The 15,112-nt window shown below is 36.5% G+C and overlaps 1 protein-coding gene across 9 annotated transcripts in view; it reads right to left on the bottom strand.

Moving 5' to 3' along the window:
* The window catches only part of ANKRD28 (ankyrin repeat domain 28), a 176,459-nt gene that overhangs the window by 64,541 nt on the left and 96,806 nt on the right, over nt 1-15,112 (bottom strand). For 5 of the 9 annotated variants that reach the window (XM_066351829.1, XM_066351828.1, XM_066351830.1 and 2 more), the window contains one exon: nt 873-943. The exons of the other annotated variants lie outside the window; for them this stretch is intronic. In XM_066351829.1, the coding sequence (XP_066207926.1) occupies nt 873-943 (71 nt within the window). The remainder of the gene's footprint in view (nt 1-872; nt 944-15,112) is intronic. 9 annotated transcript variants of the gene reach the window in all.

Here is a 15,112-nt window from a genome sequence, read left to right as displayed (position 1 = left end):
CACAATTTTAATAACTAAAGGAACACTGGGTTAACATTAATTTATATAATCATATACTTTTATATTTTTAAATTATGTTTTAAAACTAATCCCAGTGTTTACCTAAGCAATATTTCAATAATTATTATATACTTTTATATTTTAAATTATTTTTTAAAAATTTCAATAAGTATCAACTATCATAAGATAGGCAAAATAGGTGTTCTGGGCACAAATTTTAAAAAGAGATAATACATTTTAGAAAGAAGCAAAATGACAGGAAAAAAAAAGGGTCCAAGTTTTGTCCCATTTCTTCTACTCAAGAGCTCAGTGGTTTCTGGTAAATCATTAACTAGTTTCCTCTAAATATCTATCCTACAAGGATATCATGAGGACTAGAAGATATGAAAATTATAAAAAGTATGTTCTCCAAAAATGTCAGTTAACTGGAAAAGTAAACAATGTACAAGGTTATAAATAAGCAGTAACTGTTCTTCTTCATAAGACATCAAACATATTTGAAGGTTATATATTTAGAACTGGTAAAATGTGAGATCAAGTAATGTTTTGAAACTAATTCGAGTGCTTACCTAAGCAATATTTCAATTATCATTATACACTGCTGAGACCACTTGATCACAGTCACTAGAAATTTTACAACACTATCACACTATTATTGAGAACCAGTAGAGAAAAGCTCTGCGGAGAATTTTATAAGACAGAAAAATAATTCCTCTCTTGTAGGAAGTATGTTTTCTACTCTCCACTACATTAAACTCTTCATTTTCAGTTGCTTTCCCTTCTTTTGAAAATACAGAATTTAAATATGGGCTCACAGGCAAGCCTACTTAATGTTTTTATATACAATATATTTACTAAGAGAAATTTCATACCTCACTACAAGATGCAACTGCTCTGTGTAAAGGTGTCAACCATTTGCTGTCTTTGGCATTAACTCTAGCTCCTGCAACAAGAAGAAAAAAATAAATTGAAATATTTTGCATAAAATAATTTTAAGTCAATCTCCTGAAATAGTTATATATAGTCCAAATTGGATAAATAACAATTGAAAAAGTAGTACTTCATTTTAATAATACTTTCTTACCCTTAAATTATAAAACAAAACTATCTTTTTTAATTGATATAATTATCCAATAAAATATTTGCTTTTTATTAAAAATAAAAGATCATGTATAGGCTAGAAAAGCCACCTTTATACAGAGCATATCCAAAGTAAAAATCGGACCCCACTTTAGAATGTGTGTTAAAAACTCAAATACTTAAATAAATACATAATACTCAGACATAAAATGTTGACTATTATGAAATCTTCATATTTCTTTACTAATGAATGCATCATGTTATAAGGCAATATAATATCAAAACAGTTTTTCAGTGACAGTTAAAAACACATTAGTATTACAAAATTATTGTATAAAATGGATACAATGGCTATAGACTTAGAAAAAAAATTGAAGAAATGAACCAATCTATACAGCTTTCTGGGTTGTCTATCTAAGTTTAAAGAAGTACTAACAAAAAAAATCAAATATAAAGTTATTTAAAAATCATTACAAACAAAAGTGTGGTGATGAATGGAGGTAGAAAGGATGGAGGAAGACATAGTGGGGATGAATGATAACAGATGGGAGACTTGACTCGGGGTGGTGAACACACAACACAGTGTACAGATTATGTGTTGTAAGATTGTGCACCTGAAACCTGTATGATTTTGCTAACTAATGTCAATAAAAATGAAAATAATAAAAAATAAATAATAAAAATCATTAATAGAAAAAAGTTAGAATGGAAATACATTTAATAAGACAATAATTTGAGGGAGGGAGAAATCTACTGTCTCCATAAAAACCACTGATTGATACCTGTCTCAACAAGACAGAAATAGCCCTAGCTCTTAGAGGAAGTGGTCACAAACCTGCGCTATCAGCAATACTAGGTTTATATCCAAAATAGTAAACAGCTTTACATATCTAGTCCAATCTCCTTAATTTCTAGATGATGACTTGCAGATATAGCGAACACTTCAATATCAGAGTCAACTACAGCAGAACCAAGGCTAGAATTCAGACCTCCTAATGTTTATATTCTGTTTTCAGTGTGAGATTCCAGAGAATAATCAAATGCAGTGACTCCCTCAAGTTACAGATCTAGTAACTACTAGCTTTGGGTCCCTAGCTCGTTGTCCTTCTGAACCTGTTTCTTCGTCTATAAAACAGATCTACTATCTTGTTACAAAGATTAAAATACAGTCAATGTACCTAGTACACATAGAACAGATATATATATATATATATAATATATATATATTAGAGGTAGTTTTAAAAGTCTTGAATGTTAGAGAAAATGAAATGATATGCAGGTGTAGGAAATCATACACAGATGGAACAGTTGAAATTCTATGCAGCTGAATGCTCTGTAGGCAGTAACAATGAGAACACTCAAAGAATCAACAACCAATATGAGTGAGAGCTTTCAAAATTGCTCAGTGAGGCTTTGGGAGAAAGAAAGGTAGTTGGCTTTCTCCCTTTCTAGCAGAGAGAGTGGTATATTCATGTACTAAACATCTGAACAACTATCTACCAGCCTCTGTAGAGAACAAGACAGTTAATACATAGACTTGTGTGACCACAATAAGGTAAGCGTTTCTTTTGGGTAAGAGGTGAGAAGGCAGATAGTACAAATACTTGAAATGTTTATGGGTTAGGAGATTGGGGCCCTAAACATAGTGAAGAAAAATGAGGGTAGGCTCCTTTATTCTCCCATGTATATGCTTGGAAAGTCAATGGTTTTCTACCCCTATACCTCGTTGTACAATTTTGCATTTATGTGCAAGGTAAAAGGGCAAGTCCTGGCATTAAGGCCTAACGGGTGGTGAAACAGACACTCAGAAGAGACAAGTACCTGGATAAACAAGGAAAAGAAGAATGAGGCCTGATAGTGGGGCTTCAACAAACAGGAGAGGTTGTAAGTCTGATTCAAGGTATTAAATAACAACAAAATAGAATGTGGCTGTCACTAAAAATGAGGAGGATCTGTGTGCTGATAAAGATGAATGAAAAAATAAAATAAAAAATGCAGTAAGTGAAAACTGTATGAATAATAGTCATTACTTTTATGTAGAAAAAGGAAGAGATCATCTCTATACTCATTTTATAAGAAACCCCCAGAGGAATGGTAAGCTATTACATTAATAACACTGGCTGCCTACGTGTTTATGTTGGTGGAAGGGTGCAATGAGAACTGGGTGATGGGATGGGGGATTGGGGTAAAAAGGCAACTTCAATGTGTACTGTGTACATTTAAATATATATATTCCAATTTTTAAATAAAACTGAAATGCTACCTATTTAAAAAATAAAACATTTCAGGGGAATAAAGTAAGTGGTTATAAAAATATTCCAAAATTTGGCTTCAAGTGCAAGGAAAAAGAATTGGAAAGTAATTAGGAAGAAGGTAAAGGTAAGGTAGTCTTTCTTTTGGTTATGAGTTATCAGATAAACAACTGAAGGAAGAAAATTTAATTTTCATGGCACATTTGGCAGCCAAAGCAAAAAACCCTGCTGGCTTCATTTTGCCATTTTAAGTTATAATAATTAAACAGTCTTTTCTTTTTCTTCAATTTATCAAAAAATATGAGTGACTAAAACAAAGAATCCGTTTATAGTTTACTGAAGATAATCATACTGCTACTTGTACTAATAAGACAATTAGATTTAAAAAGCTGGCTTGCTCTTTTTAGATTCTAAAGATACTTATCTGCATGAAGATCAGCACAATGGGATTTTACATATATGATCCTAATCTAAGAAGAGACAAGTCTTTTCTTAAATCATGTGTTTCTTCTAATAACACCAATCAAATGTTTTAATTCCTTGGAAATTAAAGGTCAGGTGTATGAGAAATGTTGGGCTATCTCTAAGAGCACCAATAGAAGGAATTATCCCCCCTATCCACACTGGTAATTAGTATGTTTTACATATTAACAGACAACTATAGCATAACAATATATATTACAAGAGCAGCAGCTGGCTATAAAACAAAAAATGGTTTGAGAGCAATAAATATGGCAGCATGGAAAAGACATTTCCAGGGTAAGATTAATCAGACAACTTAAAATTAGCCACAAAGGCTAACACTATAAAGATGGAGACAAAAAAAGAAGGGGAAGGGGGAGAAATCATATCCACTTAAACACCAGCCTTAATAAAGCGAAATAAAACCAAATGGATGCCACAGTTGGAGTACACAGATAAATCCAGACAACTAGCTTTCTTTCACCCAATCTTTTTATTTAATAATTCATACATATAAAAATATACTCTGAAATAATAGATTCTTAAAGAAAAATGTTATTTAAGGTTTCCAGAATTAGATAAATGTCTAGTTCATTTGAAGATAAACCAGAAAGTAATTAAAAAAAAATAAAAAATCTGATTACTTACATTAGTCTATCCTGGTCTCTAGAGAGAAAGGCAGTTGAAGAGAGGTCTAGACGTGTAAGGAGACGGGTTAGCAGAAGGAACCCAGGGGTGGGACCTGTGATCTAATAATGGTTCTGTAACCAATAGGCTGTGTGAACCTGGGGCTGTTCTGTTACCCACAGTCTAGCGCTTCACTTGTTAATCATAATCCCTACCTCCTATGTGTATATGTGTGTTGTGTGTATGGGGCAAGAAGAGGGGTAAGTGGGAGGGTGAGCCTCAGGTTAAAACAACATAGGAGGCTCCTGTTTATGCATAGTGCATTCTAAGTGTGAGACACTCAAATCAGAGTATCCTATTCGACTCTAGGTCTCATTCTGCAAGGTACTTGATCCATCAGTTTTCTCCCTAATCTAGTCAGTCACCAACATCTGCCAAGTCTTTGATTTTTGGAACTTCAATTATCAGTCAAATCAGGGTTGTGCTAAATGATCTCTAAGATCCAGTTATAACATTCTATCCTATTTTGAAATAATCAGAATACATTTTTTCATATTAATTACTGTGCCCTACTTTAACATTAAACAGATGAGGTAGTCTCTTTATCATCTATGCCAAGGGTCTTCATACTATAGCTCAGAGGCTGCCAACCACCTATTGTATGAATGAGGTTTTACCGCCTACAGAGCTACATCTATTCATTTAAGAGTTAAATACGTAGCTTTCACATGAAAGGAGTTGAGTAGTTACCACAGTGTCTGTAAGGTCCTTTACATAAAAAGGTCTGTCGTCTTCTGATCTAAGCTGAGTACTTGATAGTTGATACTATTAAAGTTATTTGTTTTTCATATGTGTTTGTAATAATTATAAACAGTCCCCCTAGTAATTTTCTAAAACTTCTATTTGCAGAGAATGGTTCTCTGTTCCTCACCACAGAGATGTCCATAACCAGTGAACTGGGCCAGGAGCCAAGTGCTTTCACTACTCTTCCCAAACTGGAAATAATGCTGTCCTTCAGCTGCCTACCCAGAGCAGTGGCAAAAGCTTCAGATTCTGTTTTCAGCGTGGGGGTGGAATGAACAAAAGGCAATTACAGTTCCACGTTTCCACCTATAATGCTGGGTACAATCAACAGCTGCTGCACTGTATCATTTAAGAGAAAGTTATGGACACTGGGTATTGGGGTTGAACTGTGCCCACTGCCCTCCAATTCATATGTTGAAGTCTGACCCCAGCACTTCAGAATTTCCTTATTTGGAAATAGGGTCTTTACAGAGGTAATTAAGTTAAAATGAGGTTAACTTCAGTTAAAATTAGGTGGGTTCTAATGCAATATGACTGGTATCCTCCTAAGCAGAAGAAATTTGAACAGACACGTACAGATGGAAGACACAACAAGATGGTCATCTATAAGCCAAGGAGAAAGGCCTAGAACAGCTCCTTCCCTCACAAACTTCAGAAGGCATCAACTATATCAACACCTTGATCTCTGACGTCTAGCCTCCCAAACTGTGAGAAAATAAGTTCCTATTGTTTAAGGCACTCAACTTGTGGTGCCTTGTTGTGGCAGCCCTAGCAAACCAATACACCAGCACTGCAGGCATTCATAGGTCACATACATACGGTCTAATTACTAATATCAAGAACATAATATTTCATATTTCCTCATCAAGGGCTTTTTCTATAAAAGGCCAATAAAATGAATTTGTGATTAATGACTTCTACAACATAGTTATTTAACCACCTAACATATGATGGCAACAGTCTGAGGTACTGCTAAAACCTATGGTTTTAAATATAGGCATACCTTGTTTTATTGTGCTTTGGTTTACTGTGCCTGACAGGTGCTGCATTTTTTACAAATTGAAGGCAAGATCTTCCAACAGCAAGACCTTCCATCGGCAAAAAGATTATGACTTGCTTTACTACAATACGTACTTGCTATACTGTGGTCTGGAACCAAACCCACAATCCCTCTGAAGTATGCCTGTACAAGCAGTAAATAAATACCTCCCATAAAAGTATCTATATTTAGGTAGCCAAAAAATTTAGTACTTAAAATAGAAGTTCTTCAATAAAAGTCACTTCCTACACAATTTTACTAAATAGTGGAGGTGACTGGGAGAAGGGAGGGGTCAAGTGTGTATGCAAGGGAAAGTACAGAGTGGAGGAAGAGCTGCTTAGATTATACCAGAGTTAAGAATATAGACTCTGTAGTCAGAACGTCTGAGTCTAAATGCTAGCTCCAGCTCCAATCAGTAGTACAACTCACAGCCATGAATCACTAGATGCTTTAGTTTGCTTACAGTTAAGAAAACAAAATGAGGTAAGTGAAAAGGCTAAATTTAGCATGATATTTGAAATACTGTAAGCAATCATTGTTTCCTCTTATTTCACCCTATTCAATAATAATTGTGAAATTAATTCTATTAGACTCCAGTGTTACTATAAATTCTAGGTATGGATTCACTGGTTTGAACACATGTAACATGTCAAAGATGACATGTTCAATACAACAAGAAAGTTACAACCACAAACCAAACTATGAAGAATTCCTAACAAATACAGTAACATGTAGACCAAAATGAGGAAGGACACCAAGTCAAATAAAGCTCCTTCAGATCCTGGAAAGATGACTGAGTCTTCTAAAAGAGCCTGTTTGTGTGTATGGTCCATCTGTCAGCCCTTATTTCTCTGCTGTCTATATCCTTGAATCCCTATCCAACAATCTTTTAAATGAGTTGCGTGGGCTATCCATAGGAGAAGCTCCTGATAGGACTCTAACCCGAAAACACAGAACAGGGTGGGACAGTGCAAGAGGAGGAAGCAAGCAGACATCTTCACTATTTCTGGCCCAGCTGAAGATGGAGGGTAGAAGCCAATCCCTAGGAGATCGCTACCTAAGAACCTGTGATCTAAGGGGCTGCCAAGTCACACGGATTACCCTAAGTACATCAAGAACTAAAGAAAGAGTCTACTGGTAGGATTGAGAGAAAACACAGTTGAGTTGAGAGGTATTTGAAGAAAACACCCAACTGATGCTCACTTTTTGCCCCTCCCTACTCTATTCTTTAGCAAATAGCTGTTCTAAAGATACGGAAGACAATTAAAACAAACTCCACGAAGGCTGGGATTTCATCTATTTTATTCTCTAGTCTACCCACAGTACCTAGAATAATGCCTCATACACAGATATGCTCTTTAAATATTTGTTGAATGAAGAACAAGTATAAGGAAATAGCCTAAAATTAAATGAAAAAGACAAAATTACAATTCAAGAAAAACTGATGAAACAGATGAAAGAGATCCAACTTAGTACAAAAACACATGTAGAAAAATTTACTGAGAAACACACGGAAATAAAACATTCATTCAAAGATTTAATGGAAGATATAAATAACATTTAAAAAACTGAATTTCAGCACTAAAAATACACTTTCTTTACATTATATCCCAGAAAAAATAATCAACAGGTTTAGCCTAATGAAGTTAGGAATACTAAATTTCAGGAATAAAGAACTGAATCCTACAGGTATCCAGGCAGAAGAGAAGTGACCGTGGTGGTGGAGGGTGGGATGGGGGGATGAAAATAATAAGCAGGGAAAGCCTGATCCAACACTTTCAATCAAATCTGGAAGACCCTGGAGTAACATCTACAAAACTGAGAGGAAAAACCATGAATCAAGAATTTTATTACTAGCCAATTTACCCTTCAGTTAAATAAGAAAGACGATAGTCCTAAATAAGTAAGATACCAGGAAATATGACATCCATGAACTCTGAGAATATGAAAACAAAAATCACTTGATGATAATGTCTATTCAACCAAGAGATACATCAAAATAAAAAACTTAGAAACAAAAACTATGGATAAAGACAGAGGGTGTGTGTATGTAAACAGTAGGAATTATGATTACAACACAGAATGTAAAGTCCTAATTCCTAACAATGAAAATACTAGAGTGAAACAAATTAGAGAAGGAGTTTCCTAATTTCTCAACATTGAAATTCAGAAAATACCTGAAACATGAAAAGAACATAACTTTATGGGATGATTTCAACCTTTTTACACTCTTCATTTTTCATTTTAAAGGAATATTTTAGGAACAAATAACCTTGCCAGGGATACCAATGTGGTTTTTATAAGACAATTATAGTAATTTACTTTATTGTGTGCTCTTATTGAAGCATATCATTACTTTGAATAATGTGAAAACTATGTGGGAATGAATTCACATTGCTGAATTTTCTTAAGACCACACCAGTACAGGTTAACCTAATATAACATGTTATTAGTAAATAAGGACAAGAGCAATCTCCCCTAGACTTCTCTACACTGTTTTCATTACTAACTCTGAAAAAATTAGCTTAATTTGTTGCCTATTTTTTAATCTCCATGAACTTAATTATCTTCTACCTAATTTATATATAATTATAAGGTAATTTTGAAATCAGGGATATAAAATCAGTGTCTAACTTGGGCTTCAACAATCATGGCACTCAAACCAAATTTAAGTAGAACTCCTGAACCACCATTACGGACCCTTCAGAATCTACATACAGTGTTTGAAGACTACTGTTCTGAGTCATATTTATTCCCTCGGAAGTTTTAGAGATATAATTGACATATAAATTGTATTCGTTTTAGGTGCACAAAATAATATGACATATGTATATACTGCAAAATGATTAAAGTTATTATTCATAATCTCACATAGTTAAAAATGTACTTTTCTTGTGATGAGAAAGAACTTTTAAGATCTATCCACTTGGTAACTCACAAATACACAGGGTAGGGAAAAGTAAGTTTACAGTTGTATGCAAAACAGTTTATTCTTGTATTATTTTCTTTTACTTTTATTTTTTTTAAGTTTTAATTGAATTTACTGGGGTGACTAGTTAATAAAGTTATATATATTATTTCAGGGGTACCATTCGATACATACCTGTATATTGTATTGTGTGTTTACCACCCTTATTGTATTATTTTCCATGCAAACCACCATGACTCCACTTTTGCCCACCCTGTACAATATATTATTGTTAACTATAGCCAATATGTTGCACTTCACATTCCCAGGACATATTTATTTTATAACTGGAAGTCTGTAACTCACCACCTTTACCCATTTACCCCACACCATGTTCACCACTGTGGGCAACCATATATTCCACACGTAAGTGCAATCATGTATTAGTTTTCTTTTCTGTGTCTGGCCTATCTCCCTAGTGCACTGTCCTAAAGTTTCATCCATGTTGTTGTAAATGGCAGGATTTCCTTCTTTTTTAAGGCTGAATAATATTCCTGTGTGTATCACATCCTTTTTAAAATTTATTTTTAATTATCGTGTTGACATGGTTTCAAGTGTCCAACTCAATATAACACTCTCTACCCACCACATCGTGCCCCAACACCCCCATCCAAAGTCTCTTTCCACCTCCATTTTACCCCTTTTCTCCCTTCCCCCTAATACCACATCTTCTTTATCCATCTGCTGACAGACACTTAGTTGTTTCCATGTCTTGACTATTGTGAATAATGCTGCAATAAACATGGGAGTGGAGATATATGTCCTTGAGATGGTGATTTCATTCCTTTGGATATATACTCAGAAGTAGAACTGCTGGATCATATGGCAGTTCTATTATATATATATGTTTTTGAGGAACTTCCACACTGTTTCCCACAATGGCTGTACCAATGGAAATTTACATTTCCACCAACAGTGCACATCGATCCCCAAGTTCCCTTTCCTTTACCATCATGCCAAACTTGTTATCTCTTGCCTTTTTTATGACAGCCATTCTAACAAGTGTGAGGTAACAGCTCATTGTGGCTTGGCTTTGCATTACCGTGATCATGAGTGATATTGAACAACTTTTCATATACATGTTGCCACATTTACACCTTCTTTGGAAAAATGTCTATTCAGTACCTCTGCTCAATTTTTAATCAGATTTTTTAAATTTTGCTATTCAGTTGTATGAGCTCTTTATGTATTTTGGATATCAACCCCTTATCAGATATATGGATTGTAAATATTTTCTCCCATTCTGTCAGTTGCCTTTTCATTTTGTTGCTTTCCTCTGCTGTGAAGAAGCTATTTAATTTAATGTAGCCTTGCCTGTTATTTCTGCTTTTGTTGACTTTGGTGTCAAATCTAAAACATCTAAGTAATCTAAACATCTTAGTAATCTAAACATTAATAAGATTGATGTCAAGCAGTTTACCCTGTATGTTTTCTTCTGGGACTTTTATGATTTCAGGTTTTATATTCAAACTATTAATCCATTTTGAGTTGATTTTTATATATAGTGCAAGATAGTGGCCCAGTTTTCCCAACACCATTTATTGAAGAGAATGTCCCTTCCCCACTGTATATTTTTGGCTCCTTTGTTATTAATTAATTGACCATATTTGTGTGAATATGAGCTCTCTTTTTGTTACATTGACCTATGTGTTTATGTTTATGCAAATACTATGCTATTTTGATTACTATTGCTTTGTAATATAATTTGAAATAGGAAGGTATGATTCCCCTAGCTTTGTTCTTCTTTCTGAAGACTGCTTTGGTTATTGTGGTGCCATATGTTAGATTCAAGGAGTACTGACATGCTGGGGCTGCCAAGAGTGTGCAAGGTCCCTGTGACGCTGAGAACAAAGAGTTTGGCAACATCCTGCATTGAGTCAGAGACCCTTATCAGAAGTTTATGTTTGAAATTCTCCACTGAGTAATACCCCCCCCCCCCCCCGTAACTGCGCACGACCTCCCTAGCCAATGACTAACAGCCACATCAGCTTCTGTATGATGCTTGCTCATCCTAGATAGCCACCCTATAAAAAGGAGCCATTTTAGAAGCTTGGGGCTGCAGTGCTCCAGTCTCTTCGGAGGCGTGGGTTGCCTGCAGTCCCTGCGCAGGTTGGGGGGGCTGCAGTGCTCCAGTCTCTTCGGAGGTGTGGGTTACCTGCAGTCCCTGCGCAGGTTTGGGGGGCTGCAGTGCTCCAGTCTCTTCGGAGACGTGGGTTGCCTGCAGTCCCTGTGCAAGTTTGGGGGGCTGCAGTGTTCCCCTGTGTGGGTTACCTGCAGTCCCTGCGCAGGTTTGGGGGGCTGCAGTGCTCCCTTGCATGGGTTGCCTGCAGTCCCTGTGCAGGTCTGCAATAAAACTTATAAAACTTACTTTGTGTTGGCTGTGGCCTATCTCGCCAGGATGTAACACCATACAAATTTTACTATAGAATCACTTTTTCTATTTCTATGAAAGATGCCATTGGAGTTTTTTTTTTTTCTTTTTCTTTCTTTTTCTTTTTTTTCATTTTTCTGAAGCTGGAAACAGGGAGAGACAGTCAGACAGACTCCCGCATGCGCCCGACCGGGATCCACCCGGCACGCCCACCAGGGGCGACGCTCTGCCCACCAGGGGGCGATGCTCTGCCCATCCTGGGGGTCGCCATGTTGCGACCAGAGCCACTCCAGCGCCTGAGGCAGAGGCCAAGGAGCCATCCCCAGCGCCCGGGCCATCTTTGCTCCAATGGAGCCTTGGCTGCGGGAGGGGAAGAGAGAGACAGAGAGGAAGGCGCGGCGGAGGGGTGGAGAAGCAAATGGGCGCTTCTCCTGTGTGCCCTGGCCGGGAATCGAACCCGGGTCCTCCGCACGCTAGGCCGACGCTCTACCGCTGAGCCAACCGGCCAGGGCGCCATTGGAGTTTTGATAGAAATTGAAATGAATCTGTGGATTACTTTGGGTAGTAACAATGTTAATTATTCCAATTCATGAACACAAAATATCTTTCCATTAATTTGTCTTCTTCATTTTTTTCTCCATCAATGTCTTACAGTTTTCAGTGTATAGTTCTTTCAACTCCTTGGTTAAATTAATTTTTTTGTAGCTATTTTACTCTTCTTGATGCAATTGTAAGTGGGATTTTCTTAATTTCTCTTTCCAATACTTTATTAGTACATAGAAATACAACAGATTTTTGTATGGTTTTGTATCCTGCAACTTTACTGAATTTATTAGTTTAGTTTTTGGTAGAGTCTTTACAGTTTTCTGTACATAACATCATGTTATCTGCATATAGAAGCAGTTTTGTGTCTTCCTTTCCAATTTGGACACCTTTTATTTCTTTGACTAACTGCTCTGGCTAGGACTTACTGATTATAGAGAAAAAGCTTTCAGCTTTTAACCTTTGAAAATGAGATTAGTGGGGACTTCTCATATATGGCCTTTATTATGTTAAGGTATGTTGTTCCCTGTACACTCATTTTGTTAACAGCTTTTTATCATGAATGGATGTTAAATTTTGTCAAATGCTTTTTCTGCATCTATTGAGACAATTACATGATTTTTATTCTTGATTTTGTCAACGTGGTATACTGCACCAATGGATTTGTAGATGTTGAACCCATTCTTGTATCACTGGAATAAATCCCATTTGGTCATGGTGTATGAGCTTTGTAATGTATTGTTGAATTCAGTTTGCTAATATTTTGCTGAAGATCTTTGTGACTGTGTTCATCAAGAATACTGGCCTATAATAAGTCTTTTCCTACAGTGCTTTTGAATGGTTTTGTTATTGGGGCAATGCTGTCCTTGTAAAAAAAAGTTTGGAAGTGTTCCTTCCTTTTCTATTTTTTGGAAGAGTTTGAGAAGAATTAGCAATGAATTTTTCTTTAAAACTTGGTGGAATTAATCAGTGAAGCCATCATTCTTAGATTTTATTTTGTTGGAAGGGTTTTTTTTTTATTACAGATTCAATCTCCTTACTAGTAAATGGTCTGTTCAGATTTCCTGTTTCCTTACCATTCATTCTTGGTTGAATGTTATACACATGATTCAGCTGTATGTTTTTCAGCATTTATACCAGGGGTCCCCAAACTACGGCCCGCGGGCCACATGCGGCCCTCTTAGGCCATTTATCTGGACCCCGCCGCACTTCTGGAAGGGTACCTCTTTCATTGGTGGTCCTTGAGAGGAGCATAGTTCCCATTGAAATATTGGTCAGTTTGTTGATTTAAATTTACTTGTTCTTTATTTTAAATATTGTATTTGTTCCCATTTTGTTTTTTTACTTTAAAATAAGATATGTGCAGTGTGCATAGGAATTTGTTCATAGTTTTTTTATATTCCGGCCCTCCAACGGTCTGAGGGACAGTGAACTGGCCCCCTGTGTAAAAAGTTTGGGGACCCCTGATTTATACATTTCATCTAGGTTGTCAAAATTGATGACATATAATTTTTCATAGTTCTCTCTTATGATACTTTGTATTTCTGTGGTATCAGCTATAATACCTCCTCTTTCATTTATGATTTTATATACTTGAGTTCTCTCTTTTTCTTAGTAAATCTAGCTAAAGGTTCGCCTATTTTATTTTTTTCAAAAAATATCAAGCTCTTAGTTTCATTGATCTTTTTATTTCATTTATTTCTGCTCTGACTTTTCTTATTTCCTTCTACTAACTTTAGGCTTTGTCCCTTTTTTAAAAAAAATTTATTTCTGTTCTGTCTCTTCTATAAAACCATTCTAATCAACTTTTAAAGAGTTAATAGGAATTTTAAATTGATGTAACATAAGTGAACTGAATAAACATTCACTATTTTGTATATTATTTTTGTAAATTACTTTTATAAAAAGTATGCATAGGCCCTGGCCGGTTGGCTCAGCGGTAGAGCGTCGGCCTGGTGTGTGGGGGACCGGGGTTCGATTCCCGGCCAGGGCACATAGGAGAAGCGCCCATTTGCTTCTCCACTCCCCCCTCCTTCCTCTCTGTCTCTCTCTTCCCCTCCCGCAGCCGAGGCTCCATTGGAGCAAAGATGGCCCGGGTGCTGGAGATGGCTCCTTGGCCTCTGCCCCAGGCGCTAGAGTGGCTCTGGTCGTGGCAGAGTGATGCCCCGGAGGGGCAGAGCATCGCCCCTGGTGGGCGTGCCGGGTGGATCTCGGTCGGGCGCATGCGGGAGTCTGTCTGACTGTCTCTCCCCGTTTCCAGCTTCAGAAAAATACAAAAAAAAAACAAACAAAAAAAACCCCCAAAAAAGTATGCATAAAATTATAGCAAATGCCATAATCTACCTAACTAAAATTCCTTCTGATTCTGGGTTCAGTCTTCCTAAATTATGTAAAGATTTATAGAAGGTCAGGGCAGTCATTTGGTATGGCATTGATTTTAAAAGTTAGGAACACACTCCTGATTACTCATATCTTTTAACTTGTTATAACTCTGCTATTCATAAATTATACAAATCCTCATTATTTACTCAGGTACTAGGGATCCTGTTCAGTAAGATGCGTCTGTATAGCATTAAAGGCTGGGTTTTTTTTTTAATTTTAATTTTATTTATTCATTTTAGAGAGGAGAGAGAGAGGGAGAGAGAGACAGAGAGAGAGGAGAGAGAGACGGGGGAGGAGCTGGAAGCATCAACTCCCATATGTGCCTTGACCAGGCAAGCCTAGGGTTTCGAACCGGCGACCTCAGCATTTCCAGGTCGATGCTTTATCCACTGCGCCACCTCAGGTCAGGCTAGAGGCTGTTTTTTAATTCTAGTATTTGCTGAATAAGAATATATGTGTTCCACTATAGATGTCCTTTGTCTCTCTAGATCAGTGGTTTTCAACCTTTTTTACACTTGGGGACCAGTGAAAATAGGAAAATTATTTTGGGGACCTGTTGTGGACCGTTAATGGCAAAAGCCATT

Source organism: Saccopteryx leptura, chromosome 10 (assembly GCF_036850995.1).
Source record: "Saccopteryx leptura isolate mSacLep1 chromosome 10, mSacLep1_pri_phased_curated, whole genome shotgun sequence".
Taxonomy (NCBI): Eukaryota; Metazoa; Chordata; class Mammalia; order Chiroptera; family Emballonuridae; genus Saccopteryx; species Saccopteryx leptura.
Note: the sequence above shows the minus strand (reverse complement) of the source record. Positions and strands in the feature narration are given on the sequence as shown.